This window comes from Oncorhynchus tshawytscha, linkage group LG15 (genome assembly GCF_018296145.1).
Source record: "Oncorhynchus tshawytscha isolate Ot180627B linkage group LG15, Otsh_v2.0, whole genome shotgun sequence".
Classification (NCBI taxonomy): domain Eukaryota; kingdom Metazoa; phylum Chordata; class Actinopteri; order Salmoniformes; family Salmonidae; genus Oncorhynchus; species Oncorhynchus tshawytscha.
The window spans coordinates 29,249,623-29,266,423 of NC_056443.1; the positions used below are offsets into that span (position 1 = coordinate 29,249,623).

The 16,801-nt window shown below is 46.8% G+C and overlaps 2 protein-coding genes across 5 annotated transcripts; one reads left to right on the plus strand and one right to left on the minus strand.

The window, feature by feature from the left end:
• Positions 1-910: 910 nt before the first annotated feature.
• LOC112214796 (zinc finger translocation-associated protein) lies at positions 911-6,258 on the minus strand. 2 transcript variants are annotated; one of them, XM_042298409.1, is made up of 5 exons: positions 5,768-6,258; positions 4,737-5,261; positions 4,040-4,378; positions 2,369-2,848; positions 911-2,229 (listed from the first exon to the last, which is right to left on the minus strand). In XM_042298409.1, the coding sequence occupies exons 1-5, from the start codon at positions 5,901-5,903 to the stop codon at positions 1,763-1,765; spliced, it is 1,947 nt and encodes a 648-aa protein (XP_042154343.1). In that variant the 5' UTR covers positions 5,904-6,258; the 3' UTR covers positions 911-1,762. The 2 variants fall into 2 exon arrangements, with proteins under 2 accessions (XP_042154343.1, XP_024229588.1); XM_024373820.2 differs by having other exon boundaries at positions 911-2,232; positions 5,768-6,254.
• Positions 6,259-6,945: 687 nt separating this feature from the next.
• On the plus strand, positions 6,946-15,844 carry si:dkey-28a3.2. 3 transcript variants are annotated; one of them, XM_024373815.2, is made up of 8 exons: positions 6,946-7,128; positions 7,978-11,716; positions 13,205-14,146; positions 14,367-14,422; positions 14,514-14,575; positions 14,825-15,142; positions 15,241-15,346; positions 15,605-15,844. In XM_024373815.2, exons 2-7 carry the CDS (start codon positions 8,207-8,209, stop codon positions 15,336-15,338), a joined length of 4,986 nt encoding a protein of 1,661 aa, XP_024229583.1. In that variant the 5' UTR covers positions 6,946-7,128; positions 7,978-8,206; the 3' UTR covers positions 15,339-15,346; positions 15,605-15,844. The 3 variants fall into 3 exon arrangements, with proteins under 3 accessions (XP_024229583.1, XP_024229584.1, XP_024229581.1); XM_024373816.2 differs by having other exon boundaries at positions 15,652-15,844; XM_024373813.2 differs by having other exon boundaries at positions 15,241-15,844.
• The last annotated feature ends 957 nt before the right edge of the window (positions 15,845-16,801 follow it).

The following is a 16,801-nucleotide window of genomic DNA, read 5'->3' on the forward strand; positions in this document are numbered from 1 at the left end:
TGAAATCAGTCCCTTTAAAAAAAAGATAATTGCTTGTCCTCACCCAAGCTAACAAAGTACCACCAAAGGTTATTTTTAACGTGCCCCCTATACACACACTGACACAAACACATGTAAATCATTGCAATAGACAAGGTGTATTCTTATTCAATCACTTTGCCATATTTAAGTCCTATTTTTGTACATTTAAGTGCTGAGTCACAAAGCTTCTTACAACCTGATTCCGTGGCCGCTCCAAGCTCACCTCTCCTTGCCCATCCCCTGTATGCCAAAATTCCCACTGCGTCAACTAGGGCTGTGTCTGAAAACATCTGTCAAATCCTCGCTTCCTCCGTCTTTGTTTCCTCAACTCTCAAAGCGCATTAGAGAAGATCGAAGGTCCCCCCCACCCCCCGGACCTGCAATGCGCTTTGAGAGGAATTGAGGAAACAAGGACAGAGAAAGCAAGGATTTGAAAGTCAGTAATGTTTTCACACAGCCGAAGTCAGCAACACAGGCAGCTTAGGTTAGAGGAAGTGATATTCAACACTGATGTCCCTTCCTCTCCACATAACTGGACAAATGCTGCCATTTGGTTCTTTGAATGAGACAGTTAAGTCTATGGGTTGTAACTGTTGTCATGGTAAGTGTAGTTTTGTCGTTCACACTCTTTTGTTGCCTGTCGTTTGTTCCAGCTGTGCACGGGACAACTTTACTTTCACTGTAGTTGGAATCCGATAGGACCATTTTTAACTACAGTTGACAGTTAAACAATTCAAATTAATGACAACCAATGTATGCGCTAATTTTGACAAGCTAACAAGCAAGCACAGATGGAAAAACAGACAATCCCTGAGTTGTTCTTTTTCCTGGTGGAGTGATATTTCTGCGGTCACTGAAATAAGGGCGAGTGAGGGGGTAATTTCAGAGGTGGTTAATTTGGTGATTTATTTCCTGATGCTGTTGCCATTTTTTTTTAATGTAGTTAATTGTTGTTCATTGTTGCATAAACCTTGTAATATGTGAGTTACTGAAATGGAAACCTTGCATGTGAAATCTTCTATAAATAAAGCTAAAATGCTCTCATAAACTAAGTGCTTCAGCTGTAGAAGGCAATCCCTCCACAATCATGCATGACTTCAGAATTCCCATGCAAAATGACATTCACGTGGCATCGTTTCATTTTATCAGTGAAGTAGAAAAATGGCCGTAATTACAAACATTTTTTGTAAAAACCACGTGTAAAAGTGCTTGTAAAAGTAAATCATAATTCAAATATTCAACACTATTTACATAGATTTTTGTGTGTGCAGCTTTGTTTTGCTTATAAGATCATCAGAAATAGCTGTGGGCCATTGTAACAATAGTGCTGTGACACTGGAGAAGACATGGAAGATGAGATCTTCTAATTCAAGAATGAGACAAATCTCTGGAGGACGCCTATTTACCTCATTGTAAACAAGGAATTTCCTTTTTAAATAACGGGATGTAATTGAGTCACTAAAGATGATCACATCTTTAAGTGTTGTTCATTGTCTTTAGCAATTCACCTCAAACACCCTCTCATTCAATCACTTGCACACCCAAATCTAGGTTTAGTACATTTTTGGGACAGGAAGTGCTATATTGTAAGCTCGCTGAAACAATCACCAACTGTGCCAGTCGCTGCACAACTCATGACAGAGCTCTACCAAGCCTTGTTTCTAACTTCCTGAGAAAGAGAGACTTGGAAAGGAAGGAAAGTGGGGTGGATAGAGAACAACCATGCCTGGCGCCCCTCGTCCTAGCGGACAAAGAGGCCGGCAGTCGTCTGTCCGAGTGCCGTGTGTCCGTGGTCTTGTGAGGAGAAACAGTCATCCGAGTGGACGAAGTGCAGGGCAGTCTGGTTGTAGCTGAGCAGGGCCTGCTGTCTCTCGTCTGGGCCATACACCAGAGAATGAGGGTGAACCTGTTGAATGTGTCTCTTGATGGTGCTGACTTTGAGAGTGGCTAACGTTGCCCCGCACACCATACAGATCAACCCGTGTCTCCGGCAGTCATAGTCCATCAGAAACTCCATCCTCCAGCGCACCTGGTAGTTCCGCCGCTGGTCCTTGCCCGGGTAGTGGCCGTGGCGCCCCGGAGTGGCAGGCATGGTGGTGACCCCCTCCTTCTTTACGGCCTTGGTGGTGGCCATCTTGGTGGTCTGGTTGTTGTTGTTGTCAGCCATCTCTCTCGCCACAGGGAGAATGACAATGTCACTGGGGTCTACTTCTGTCAGAGAGGGAGGGGGGGGGGGGGTCAGTCAGTAAGAGGGCAGAAACCAATTGGTGAATCACTTAGTATTTCCTCTTTCTCTGAAAGTAGCTACAGTCTGTCTTTTACATTGGTTGGAACTTAGAATTTTTACCTTCTTTCATCTGCACGGCAGGGTTGTCTTCCATGGGAGCCTCTTTGGTCCAGGCCTCGGCCATGGCATCCCTCTCCTCCCGGGCCAGGCTGGTGGTCTCAGGGTGGCATTCCTGGATGTGGCGGCGGAAGCTGCTCACCTTGGCCATGGGCAGGGCCTGGGAGCACACCATGCAGAAGGTGCCACGACCCTGGGGTCCGTAGGCCACCATGTAGTCCAGGCGCAGCCGCCAGGGGAAGCCCCCACGGAGACGCCTCTTCCTGGGTTGGTGGAGAGGGAGAATGGGAGAGGTCATCTCTGGAGCTCCACCAACGCCAACACCCACGTCCTGTATCTCGGATAACGCCTCATCGTTGTCCTCTGCATACGTGTCTGAGCCGATCTGAATTGTCTTCAGGTCTTCAGAGAAGTCCACCCCAGCATCTCTCTCGTCTTTGGTGTTGGGCTCAGATTTGATGAAGTCGTTTAGAGGGTCGGATTCTGATATGGAGGGATGGGGTGGGGTTGAGGAATGAGAGTTTAGTAAGGGATATAAACACTGAGAATACAAAACATTAAGAACACCTGCTCTTTCCATGACATTGACTGACCAGGTGAATCCAGGTGAAAGCTATGATCCCCTACTGATGTCACTTGTTAAATCCACTTCAATCAGTGTAGATAAAGGGAGGAGACAGGTTAAAGAAGGATGTTTAAGCCTTGAGACAGTTGAGACATGGATTGTGTATGTATGTGTACCATTCAGAGGGTGAATGGGCAAGACAAAATATTTAGGTGGTTTTGAACAAGGTATGGTAGTAGGTGCCAGGTGCACCGGTTTGTGTCTAGAACTGCAACGCTGCTGGGTTTTTCATGCTCAACAGTTTCCTGTGTATCAATAATGCTCCACCGCCCAAAGGACATCCAGCCAATTTGACACAACTGTGGGAAGTATTAGAGTCAACATGGTCCAGCATCCCTGTGGAACACTTTCAACACCTTGTAGAGTCCCTGCCCCGATGAATTGAGGCTGTTCTGAGGGCAACTCAATATTTATTTTACCTTTATTTAAACTAGGCAAGTCAGTTCAGAACAAATTCTTATTCTCAATGACGGCCTAGGAACAGCAAGTTAACTGCCTTTTTCATGGGCAGGATGGCAGATTTTTACCTTGTCAGCTCGGGGATTCGATCTTGCAACTTTTCGGTTACAAGTCCAACTCTTTAACCACTAGGCTACCTGCCGCTCCATATGAGGAAGAGGTTCCTAATGTTTGGTATGCTCAGTGTATATTCAAGGATATAAATGGCTATTAATCAGCGTATCAATTGTTATCAGAACAAAAGCCATTTTAGATCAGTGCTGCAGAACAAATCTATGTAACTGGTTTACCTTTGTACACAGAGACATACAAATGTAACAAAAATTAAATCAGTCCTACTCACTTCAAAACACACGCATACAGAAGCTGATAAAACGTCCTAAAGCCACAGTGACTGAAATGAAAAGGCTGCAATGCTAGCTCACCATTAAAAACACATTTTATTCAAGCAACTATTAAAAGCTTGACGTGTCGGCCTTCATCAATGCCCTTAATCATAACAATGACAAAGAGGAAGCCACAGTTACAGAAGCCACAGCTCCCTTCCCGGTCCTGTTACCACCCCCACGTCCTATCTCCCTCAGTCTCACCATGTGTCTGGGCCCAAGTCTGCAGGATGCAGTGCTTCTCCTCCGAGCTGTAGACCAGCGACTGGGGGTGGATGTCAAGCACGTGGCTCTTGATGTGGTCCAGGTGGAGCGAGGGCAGCGGGCGGCCGCACACCATGCACACCAGCCTGCCCTCCTCCGCCTGGTACTCCATGAGGAACTCCTGTCGGAACCAGGCGTGGAGCGAGTCGTTCAGGTAGCGCTCCAGGGTCTTGGCAGAGGGCCCGGGGAGCTCTTCCTGCTGGAGGGGGACTGAGGGAGGGGGTGATGGGGTCGGAGACCGGGGCTGGAGTTTGGGGGACACCATACCACCAGGTTTTCCTATGAGAGGTAAAGTGGAGAGGGGATATGCAGTTTAAATGTTAACGTAAATCAAAAAATATAGTTTGACAATCACATAAAAATGTAATACATAACCGCCTGTAAAAAGACAATTCAGGTTAAGATCATTGGTACAAGAGCAGCCTTTTTTCTTACGACTACATAAAGCCACTGCACAATGACATCACCCTCTTACACGACTGTAAAAGTGGATCTTGGCCGCATGAGCATGACTGTATAACATAAACACTTAACAGACATGCTCATACTGCCACCAAGTGCAAGATCCTGAAACTCTTGTCATCAAACTAGGCCATGACATTTTATTCCATCCCAGTCTCCAGAAACCCCCACCCACCAGTGGAATGGCGAGCACAGTCCAGCAACTCCTCCTCCTGTCCCTGGGAGATGGCGGCCACCCCTCCGGCCGGACAGTACAGCCTCTGGCCCCCCTCCAGACTCAGGTGGCTTTCCCAGCCCGAGCGGATCACCTCCTTGTCGGCCGCGCTCCACAGCAGAGAGTCTGGGTGCTTCTGTCTAATATGCCTCTTGATGGTACTGAGTTTGAGCGTGGCCAGCGAGCTCCCACACACCATGCAGATCATGCCGTGGCGACGGGGGTCAAAGTCCATCAGGAACTCGCTGCGCCAGTACTCGTGGTAATAGCGCCGATGATCCCTGCCCGGGATGCGGCTGAGGCCGGGTCGGGAGGCGCATTGGACCTTCTCTTTGCGTCCAGAGGGGCCCGGGATGGGAGAAAGGAGGAAGGGGGAGTCCGGACCCTCGGTGACACTCCAGTAGCTGGTGCCCGGGGACCAAAGGGGGGTCACCATCTCTTCCTTGTCATCATCGCCCACCTGGCCATTGGTCAGACCGTCCTTCTCTAGGAAAGAGAGAGTGTGTGAGAGAAAGAGTTAAGAGATTCACATGCAATAGCTATAGGTTATTCCTGGTAATGAAGCAGTACATTTCAAAGCTCTATAACGTATAATTCTATTTATATTTCTCAGATGGCTCTATCACATACCCCGACATTACCAGATATATGTATTCCGTTAGAAATAAGCAGACACAATAATTGGGGATCATAATAAAATCGTTAATCTGTGGAAAATATTATATTTTCGCACGGAACCCCCGCCATCAGAAACCGGGCAGCGACTCCATTTAGACGAGTTAGCCGCCGCTAGTTTCCGCTGGGTGGCGACTGTGCATCACAGCAAGCAACCAGCATGGTATTTTGCCTTTGTTTATAGTGGAGCCACTGAGACAAGAGGGCCATGCTGCTAGATGGCATTGTCCGTCACACAGATTAACTGTGACAAAGGGTGGAGAGCAGACTAAGGGTCGAGTCTCCGTACTCTCGAAACAAAACATTACAATCTTTACCTCCTGAACAGTGTCCCAAGTCACTTTGCTCTTGCGTCGCTTCCTCCTCTCCGCTTATTATTAATGAGAGAGAATCTGCCTGCTCAGCACACGGAAGGACCACAGGCTCGCTCTCCCCGGTCTCTTTCTCTTCCATTACTCTGCAACGTTACACTATTTACTAATGTTTTCAATTCGCTCCGATAGACCAGGTAGGAACTGTATTTTTAGAGAATCGTTCAGCACGCGTTTTGCAAGCTATCTAGACCACGAACGGACACATCGCTTTTTGGGTGCCCCTCGTCCCCCCACGCACTCAACCTGGAGCAAAGTTAACTTTTCATATATCGCCACGATATTTGGTCGGTTTTATATCCTTCTTCGGGTGTGAGCCTCTCCTGTCCATGATGAGCTATAGCGGCCTCTTGTTTGTATTTTAAGGCTCTGCTTGTCTTTAGGGTGGGGAGCCGAGCTTGGGGCCCCTGGGGCTCCTTAAGGGGCTCCTGGGTAAATTTAAAGAGACAGTAGCGGCATTCACGCAGCGACACGCACACCCAGGGGCCAGATGTGTGTAGGTTAGGTTTTACTGCAAAATTAATTGGACAAACATGTAACACTTTACCATGGTTTTGTTTTCTTACTTAAAAGACAACGGTTAATTAAATGAATATGGGGGGGGGCTGTTGAAATGTCCCCCATAGTCAGCCTACTTTTTCACTATTTATGAATAATTCCTTCTGTACACTGACTTGTGCATAATCTCAGTGAACATCATTACAATGTATCTTGCGCTGTCATTATTTCGTGTTCATTATAGTGAACTATTGTGGTATTGAGAGAAATACTTCTATATTCCCATGTGCAAATATTTGCCAAAATGCTCAAATTCGCAACCATGGATAAATATAACACCGGTAGCAACATTGTCTATAATTGAAATATTTGGAAATGTTGCATCTGTCAAATGTTCTAGAACAGATATTAAATTACAAATTCTTTAATTGATTGGATTCATTGGTGCAGTTTTCCAACATGGTACGATTATATTACCAATAGTCTAGAATACAACTTTATTATAGGGTGGACATGTGTTGCATCTTGGAGACACAGTATATGAATAGAAATTGCTCAATTTCATTGACCATCTATAAACCAAATTTTGTCCCCTGTTGTGGTAGTACAGCTTTAAGAGGCTTGTGTCTGTCCACGCGACGCAGTTTACACACAAGCAGCAAGGTCCCACATCCTGGTACTTTTCAACGTTGTCAAGGAAGGCATCGATAGAGAGAAAGGCTGGCTCGAGGGAAGTAGCTGCAGTGTCCTGACAATATATCTGTCCAAACGTTCACAAACTATCCCGGAAAGTTAGGTGTAACTACCAGGTAATGCAAATGCATGTTTTTTCACACCTTTTCAACCATCCTACTCTTTCACCGCTAGCTTGGATTTACGCTTTTCTATTCATTTAGACAAGGAACACACGCAGACAGACGCCAGTCCGTGTGGACAGGGGAGGAGGAAGAGATTGTCCATTGTACGCTGGTAGAGACATAAATATCACCAAATGTGTCACATTTTCCGGGGGGTTTTCGTTTGAATTTGTGGCTCTGCTTTAGCACTCGTCGGCACACTGCATTTGGTATTCGTATGAGAATAAATAAAGAATGAAAAATGGCACACGACAGACATAATTTGTGATAGACGGAGGACTTGGTTTAAAGAGACAGTGCCATTTGTTCTCTTCCTGGTTGTGCATGCTCTTTGATGCTGGCTGTCAGAGAGCGAACACAGCCTGCATTTGGATGCGTTGCAGGATTCCTATGCCAAAAAATATTACATTTGTATAGCCTAAATTAGGAACCACAAATTATTTTATTAATTAGGCCTATATAAATCAGTTAAATAGGGTGTGCACAAGGTATTTCTTGTTGACTTTAATCAAATAAAGGATGCATCTAAGCCAGACAGAAATTGTGTTAATAAATGCCAATACTTGACAATGATATAAATATATAATTTACTCTATTGAATATTTAGCTTTAATTTTGGGATGGACAAATGGGGTGCAACCATGTGGTTTGAAGAAGTATGTTTATTAATTTGGTTCTAAACTGGCAACAGTTAAAAACAACTTCAAGATGTGATATATGTCAGCAAACAATCAAATTTCCCAAGATCTATTAGATTAGTATATTTGTCTTGCTAAGCGTGATGTTTATTCTAATTTTCAGGACCATCCGTTGTCTGTTAATGTCAAGATGTGGCTGGTGACCACCAGAGATGGGAGACGGACATAACAAGACCTATAGGATGTTACTCAATAGCATACGACAATGTAGGCTAAAGGCTGACAGCATCCATATCAGGTGAACATTGGACAAAGGAGAGTGGGATGAGTGAAGATTCTGCAGCCAGCACAGTTTGGTGAAGAGCACGAGAGGTGACCGATCAGCAACTAGCATGCCAACCACCAAGGGAACTGGGGGGGCTGGCAGCCCACGGGGTCAGCGCTACCGTCCAGCCTCAGAGTTCGACGATGCCACACTCGCCCAAAAGAGAGAGTACTGGAAGACCAAGAAACGAGAGCAGAGGGCCAAGCTGTCAGAGGTCAAGAGGGAAAAAGATACAAACAGAGTGTGTAACTCCTTGGGCAGAAATGCAGTCCATAAGACCCTAACCTCTATGGTGTTGAATCCCAGTGCCTCTTGTTCAATGGCAGGGTCTGCCCCCACTTTGTTGAATAGCGATGGTTCCTACCAAACCAATGTCAGTGGTGCACCTGTAGTTTTATTAAAGGGAAAGGGTTCTGCTGTCTCCTATCATCTGAACCATAGTGCTGAAGAAGAGGACCAAAACTCTTCCTCAGCAAACCAAAAGGAGAAATGGTTCCAGAGGATAAAACTTGACAAAGTCTTGCCTCCATTCCCAACGTCCAGTGCAGGTCCAGGAGAAGGTGCGATGGTCTGCAAGATGGCGGTGAAAAGTTCCCCAACAGGGGGCACTGTGATCGGAACAGTTACCTCAGCCAAACCCAACGGAGTGTTGCTCAACAGTGGCTCCTCCTTGCCTCTGGGAAGAGTGGCTGTGAGACCCTCAGGTTCTGCACCTCGCCAACCACAGGGCGGAATGACTGTTCTGAATGGCAGCTCTCCTGTAATGTCAACACAGAAGCAACTGGCCACCCAGAGTGTATCAAGGCCTGATGCGTTAACTGAGACGCAAGTTACAGTGCGTGTTCAGCCTGGACCGCTAACTGCTAACATTACCTCAGGGTTGCCCATCGTGACCAATCAGCCTACCCCTGTCCTCATTCCCAAACCAGAGGGTAGGCCTATAGGCATGAAAGTAATACAGCTAGGTGGGACAAAGCGTGCCCCGGTCACAGCCCAAGAAGTTAGTTGTATCAACGACACATCAGTTACACTGGAGATTGAGGAGGACAAAGCCACCAAGCGCAGAGAGAATTGGCGCATCAAGAAGCGAGAACAGAGAGCGAAGCAGGCGGTTAGGTTAACGAAGACTAGAGAGAGAATCACGAACATGGAGATAACGTTGCAAAAAGCTGGAATGTTACCCAACGTGGTCATTGAACGTCCTCCGTCTGCTTTGAGTGGACAGGGCCATAGGCAGTGTGTTAATAGAGTCAGGGTCCCGTTCATCTCAGCTGGACGCCTGCTGAAGAACGCCAGAGCAGTGGCTAGCGTTGTAGTCAAAAGGGAGTCTGAGGATTCAGTCCTGGCTAAGCTAACTGCAGTCAACGCTAATCAACAGACTGTTCAGGTAAAAGTAGAGAATCCGCAGGACGCTGAACCAACAATGCAGACTGGCATGGCATCGAATGTCATTGGTTTTAAACTAGAAGGGGAACCAAGCAGAAGGCTCCTTGGTCCAGGGCAGTTTATCAACACTAGCCAAGGTATGGTCCGTTGTAGGACTCCGAGACAGAGGTTCATTGACGCCCAAAGGAATTTCCTGGGTCAGAGAAACATGAGAAAGTCCCCCTGTCATGCTACAGCCTTCAAAACCTGCAACGCACTCCGAGAGGACCCAACGGAGACACCCGAGCAGAGGGTGGCCCGGAAGCGGGAATACTGGCGTGTCAAGAAGCGGGAACAGCGAGCTAAGCTGTCAGTGGAAGTCCGCGCTAAGATGAAGGAGAAGGATGCTCTGATGCGAAGAGTCAACCGCTACCAGAGCATATTGGAGGATATGAGGAAGGCGAGAGCGGCGGGCTGCAACACACTGCCACAACCAACAGGAAATGGGCCTACCCACACCAGCGCCTCAGAGACCATTGGAGGGTTCATCAAGGAGGACGGTACATTGACCAATACCATTCCCCAAATGTATCTCATTACAGAAGCAAAAGAGACAGGGGATGAAATTGGTGTCATCGGTGGAATGCCTGTTAATAATTCATTTACCAACCCTAACATACACCGCCAACACCAACTGCTTCCCAAACCCACTGGTGATACATCTAGTAATGTGGTACATCAAATACGGGTCAACCCACCACCTCTAATCCGTCCTGCTCAAGTTAATGTCTCCTGTCCTCCCATCGGCCTGTCAATCAGAAAGCCTCCCAAATTAGTTTCAGGCAGCCCCCCGAAAAACCTCCCTAATCCACACACAGTCGTCCAGCCCCAGAGTCGTATCACCCTCACACACCCTCCAAACGTTCAAAACACCTTTCCTGGTTTGCCTACAGCGATACCGAAGCCGGCTAGCTGGGTCATGCAGATGGCTGTCAAAGCTTCTACAGCATCAGCAGCACTCAACTTGGACCCAAAGCTAACAGAGGAGGAAAAGATGGCTAAGAAGAGAGAGTACTGGAGGGTAAAGAAACGAGAGCAGAGGGCGGCACGCGCCACCCGCCTAAGGCAAGGAGTTCAAGCTAGGGGAAAGACTGCCTCACTCAAGAGGCGGAACCAAAGGTTAGCACGATTAGCTGTCGCCATTCCCAATGTCAACAACACACTGACTATCAAGCCTCTTTCAAACACCAGTGTGTCCACGTCTCCACAGGGAGACCAAATCAAACAAGAGAGAGGATCAACCTCAACAGACGCTCCATGTCCTCCACTGGAACAACCCCTCTGTGTTGATAACAAACCGTCCCGGTGTTCACCGCCACCACAGACCGAGCCACCAGACCCAGCCTTGAGTGCTGACAGCCAGGCCACCACTCTCTTGGTGGTGGCTTCTATGAAGAAGCTGCTGGAGGAATCGCTCAGCACTGTGGCTGACTGGAAAACAGAACAGCCAGACTGTATTACAGAACAGCTGCCTTGTAAAAGTGATCCTCAGACCTGTTCCTACAAGGATGCTTCCGTCCAGATGGAGGTCAAGCCAAATCTACCTCTGCTCACCCTGGAAGATGAGGAGAAGGTCTCCCTATCTGGTGACCTATCGTTGGAGGTCAAAGGATGGCAGGTGGACGCTGACGCCCTGCCATCCTGCCAGGTAACCATTTGTCCATTGAGTCCTCATCCTAAGGACTCTCCCCTGTCAAGTCCTTGCACTGAAAGTCTGTCTTTCCCAGCTCCCCCTCCCTCTGAACCCCCCTCTCACACTCTTGGTCCCACACGGCACATGGCAGCTTCCAGCGGACCGCCCCTCCCTCTCCCTCGCAGAGCCCAGAGGCTGCGTGCCAAAAAAGCAGGACACCACCACTGCTGCTCCCCAGAACCCCCGAAGCTACACCATCAGCCTCAACAACAACCACCTCATCAACAACATGAAAATCAACATCAACAACAACCACCTTATCAACAACCTCAAAATCAACTACAACTTCAGCAACATCAGCACGCCCAGGTGGTGACAGGCCAGAATGTGACTCTGGAGAAGAAGAGGGAGTACTGGAGGATGATGAAGAGGCAGCAGAGAGCTAGGACTGTCAGGCAGGGAGGAGGGGGGCTGAGACGGGGGGACTACGGCAGACGACTGGCACTCAAAGCAGCACAGGTGGGTGGATGTCATTTGTAATCTTGATATTACATTTCATCACTGCAGATTTTGTCATTCACAATGGTAGCCCCATACCTATCATTTCAATAAAATTTGAGGCAGAAGTATGTTTTGGGGTTATGTCAATTGGAGTGTGGAACTGATGTAGTTTGCAAAGCATTGTAGGTGCTTACAGAATGTCTTCTGGTCAGGCCCACTGTCAAGTCCAACTGAAATGGGCCGGCAGGGTAGCCTAGTGGTTAGAGCGTTGGACTAGTAACCGAAAGGTTGCAAGTTCAAATCCCTGAGCTGACAAGGTACAAATCTGTCGTTCTGCCCCTGAACAGGCATTTAACCCACTGTTCCTAGGCCGTCATTGAAAATAAGAATTTGTTCTTAACTGACTTGCCTAGTAAAATAAAGGTAAAATATAAATGCAGCAATTTCATAGATTTTACTGAGTAAAGTTATTTAGGCCCTAATCTATGGGTTTCACAACACTGTGTATACAGATACACATCTGTTGGTCACAGACAACCTTTAAATAAAAAGTAGGGGCGTGGATCAGAAATCCAGTCAGTATCTGGTGTGACCACCATTCGCCTCAAGCAGCGCAACATTGCCTTTGCATAGAATTCATCAGGCTGCTGAATGTTGTACCACTCTTCAATGGCTGTGCAAAGTTGCTGGATATTGGCGGGAACTGGAAAACGCTGTTATACACATCGATCCAGAGCATCCCACACATGCTCAATGGGTGACATGTCTGGTGAGTGTGCATGCCATGGAAGAACCGGGGCATTTTTAGCTTCCAGGAATTTTGTATAGATCCTTGCGACATGGTGCCGTGCATTATCATGCTGAAACACGAGGTGATGGCGGGATGAATGGCACAACAATGGGCCTCCAAGATCTTGTCACGGTATCTCTGGGCATTCAAATTGCCAACAATAAAATGTAATTGTATTCGTTGTTTGTAGCTTATGCCTGCCCATACCAAAACCTCACGCCACTCTGTTCACAACGTTGACATCAGCACACCGCTCATCCACACGACGTCATTCAGTTTAGATTGGCCTTTTACTGCCCCCAGTACAAGGTGCACCTGTGTAATGGTCATGGTGTTTAATCAGCTTCTTGATATGCCACACCTGTCAGGTGGATGGATTATCTTGGAAAGGATACATGTTAACTAACAGGGTTGTAAACAATTTTGTGCACAACATTTGAGAGAAGCTTTTTGTGTGTACGAAACATTTCTGTGATCTTTTATTTCAGCTCATGAAACATGGGACCAACACTTTTGCATGCTGCGTTTATATTTTTGTTCAGTCTAATTGAGGAAGAGGGGGATATATATGGGATATATATTCTGAGAACTGGACAAACCTAAACAAGTATATTTTTGTAAAGATCAACAAATAGATGAAATAACCTTGGTTATAAATGATTCTGTATATTGTGACATAAAACTAATGTAAACGTATTCATTGATTTGTGTTTCAGGTTTCGAATCTCCTCATTGTGAAGACACACACACAGAGACCAGTGCAGAGAAGCGGAAGTTTCGGTCTACACACAGCACCATTGCTCAAACTGCAGTCCTCCCCACTTCTCCAGCCTATATCTCCCCAGCCTATTTCTCCCCAGCCTATATCTCCCCCTACTTCTGGACCCAAGGCTAGCCTCAGCATGGTCACCAACATCCCTACACTTCTGGTTGGAGACCCCACCACCTCCAACATTGGACAGACATATGATACAACACAGCTCAACCCTCCTGTCAACTGTACCAGTATCTCCAATTCACCCATTGGTGACACAGGGTCCCCACAGACATCTCATAGCTTCGGTACCGTGTCCCTCCCTTTTGGAGGTGGTGTCACTGTCCCCCCATTGAGTGAGGGGAAAAAAGAAGGGCTGCTATTGGTGGAGAACCAACAGGAAGCGGCCCCAGGATCGAGCGCCAACTCGCCCCGCGTTCTAAAATGGAGACTGCGAGTGCAGGAAACCTCAGACACCGATACCTCACCCATCGCTACTCTCACACCTCCTCCCAACCCTTTGACTAGCATAAAACTCTTACCCATTCAGTCTCCCAGTCAAACATCCTCTTTCACCCCAACACAGACTCCTTTCAAACATCAAGGTGCTCAGATTTCTCAAAGTGGGAATGTACAAAATGTACGATTGCCGACATTGCAGGGGCTCACCAAAAGCCCTATCTACATAAGCCCAATGGGTCCGCCCAAGCCAGTGCCGGGGGAGTCGGAAGAGGAGACTCTGAGGAAGAAGAGGGAGTACTGGAGGGTGAGGAAGAAGGAGCAGAGAGCCAGGAAAGCAATGAGAGATGGGGAGATGACAGAGAAGAGGCCCTCGGTCAACTGGCAGCCCATCATCCCTAACACTCATCATCCTCAACAGCTGCTTGAGGAGATGGAGACACAGGTAACATTTTCAATGGTCAACATTTCAAAGAAAAGGCCATATAAAATTGTAATAAGTCAGAATTGTATGTTTAACCATTGACTGAACCGTAACTTTGCTTAAATCATGCATTGATACCAAGGGATGAGGATTCAGCCTTCTGTAACTTTCATTCCTCTTGGTCAGTTCATTTTTTTTTTAGGGCTGACTGTAACTCTTTTTGTTTTTTTCTCAACTAAAGGAACAGGATCCTGACCGGTGGTTCAACACCTCCGAGGACTCTGAACTACTTCTGAGGTGAGAGACAAGTTTTCAGACTTCTCTCTGTTTCTGGTACCTCAATGTGTGTGTTGGTAGTAATCATAACTGATGTCCTTTTTTTCCATAGTACTTCCACAGAGACAGACATGGGCTACTTTCCTGACTTTGGCCAAACTGAACCTTTAGAAGGTAATACATTTGATACTTCTAGGTCTTTTAATCCTAAATCTAGCTATAGCTATGGGCCTTTCTTAGAGTAACCTTGTTGCCTTAGTAGAAAATGTGTCAAACTAGCCCAAATATTTATGCAAATATGTTGGACCCCTGGCTAGTAGAAAGTCATCATGGACTAGTAGAAATTGCAGTCTACTGGCCCGACTGACCAGTTCCCAAAATTCGAAAGTAACATGTCTCACAATACCACTATCTTTCCTATAGACGAATCAGAGCTCCTTTTCCTACACGACGATCTTGGCGACAACTATGACGGCGCCATCTCGGATGTTGTATGGAGGAATCGCTACCTCATGGACTACGACCCGTTGAACCAGCTGCTGGTGTGCATGGTGTGCGGGGAGCTCCAGTACTCCCACAGCCTGGAGGGGGTGAGGGCCCACATCGACGAGGCCCACCCAGATACCCTGAGCCTGGAGTCCCCGGAGCACCTTCGCATCCTAGAGGCCTGGGACGAGCAGGTGTCCAGGAGAGAACGCTTCTTCACCAGCCAGCTGCAGCAGCACAGTGGGACGATGGGAGGTAATTAGGCTGTATTATATTAGAGTTCTTCCTGTTCCTGGCGATGGGGAAATTTGGTATTGAGTATTTTGGTTATATCCAAGCACATTTTGTTTCAGGGGACAGTGCCAACCTCCCAGCAGAAGTAATGGTTGATACAGAGGACTCGTCATACCCGACGAACAGCAAAAGCTCCAGAACGATTAAAAGACTCTGAGGGCGAAGGTGAGCATTTGAGCCTTCATAACTGTACAGACACCATCCATGTCTGTATATCATAATGTTGACCGTCGCTCTCTGTATACCAAGGGGTGTATTCTTGTCTGTCTGTAGGAACACGTTTTCACGACACATTGTTTACGTCCTACCTACTTGTCCTAATTTGCAGAAGCACAAATAGCTAAATTCCAGACAGCATAAAACAATGGAGGAAGTGAAAACATTTCTGCTGTTTTCTTTTGTGTATTATCTTTTCCGGAGCAGTTCCCCTACAAAGGATGAACTAAACTTGGAACTGTATATCTGTATAGGGGACATGGAACGACAAGAGGCAAGCTTTACCTCATGAACTTTGGGATAGACCCACACATCTACACACACCCACGAATGTATCTTCTTGCTGGGTTTCCCCCCTTTTTCCCCTAATTTCATCGTATCCAATTGGTAGTTACAATCTTGTGCCATCGCTGCAACTCCTGTTCGGACTCGGGAGAGGCGAAGGTCGAGAGCCGTGCGTCCCCCTGAAACACAACCCAACCAAGCCACACTGCTTCTTTGACACAATGCCCGCTTAACCCGGAAGCCAGTTGCACCAATGTGTCGGAGGAAACACCCGCCACAGGAGTCGCTAGTGCGCGATGGGACAAGGACATCCCTGCCGGCCAAACCCTCCCCAAACCCGGACGACACTGGGCCAATTGTGCGCTGCCCCATGGGTCTCCCGGTTGCGGCAGTCCGCGACAGAGCCTGGACTCGAACCCAGAATCTCTAGACCACTGCGCCACTCGGGAGGCCTTCTTGATGTTTTTGATAGCGCCATTTTGTAGCGATAATCATTCACTACTACTACTACTACACCATGTCTCCTGTGCCCTAAACCAAAATAATATATCAATGAGAGATGTCACTGGGCTCTATAATGTTGTTGTGCTATATAACATACTAAAGCACAGTCAGGGCTCTCGCTCAATCCACAGCACTGGGTTAACTTAACCTCCCTATTATGTGTCCATTACAAACAGGTCAGTGATGTTCTTCAATCTGAATGAATGTGTCCTTACTCCTCAATGTACCAGGATCTATATGATCCAGGTTTTTAAGGGTAAATAGCAGACCTGTGAATTTGACTTAGAGACCATGCGTCTATTGAAATGGTCTACAGGTGATCAATTGTTCAATGATTGATATTCGTCTGTACATACAGTACATTTTATAATTTTACTTAATGATATGTTTATTTAATATTTCTCACAAATACTATCAGTTTTGTATAAAGTTTTGTACTGTATTAACAATTTGTTATTCAGGTCCAAGACCATCAGTTTCATTTCTTCCCTTTTCACAAAGGGAACATCCTTGCATGAGGGTATTCTAAATATTTCCTAAAAAGTACTGGTATAATAATTTTTCTTGCAGCATACTGTATCTACAAGACTGACTCTTCAAAATAATTATTTGACA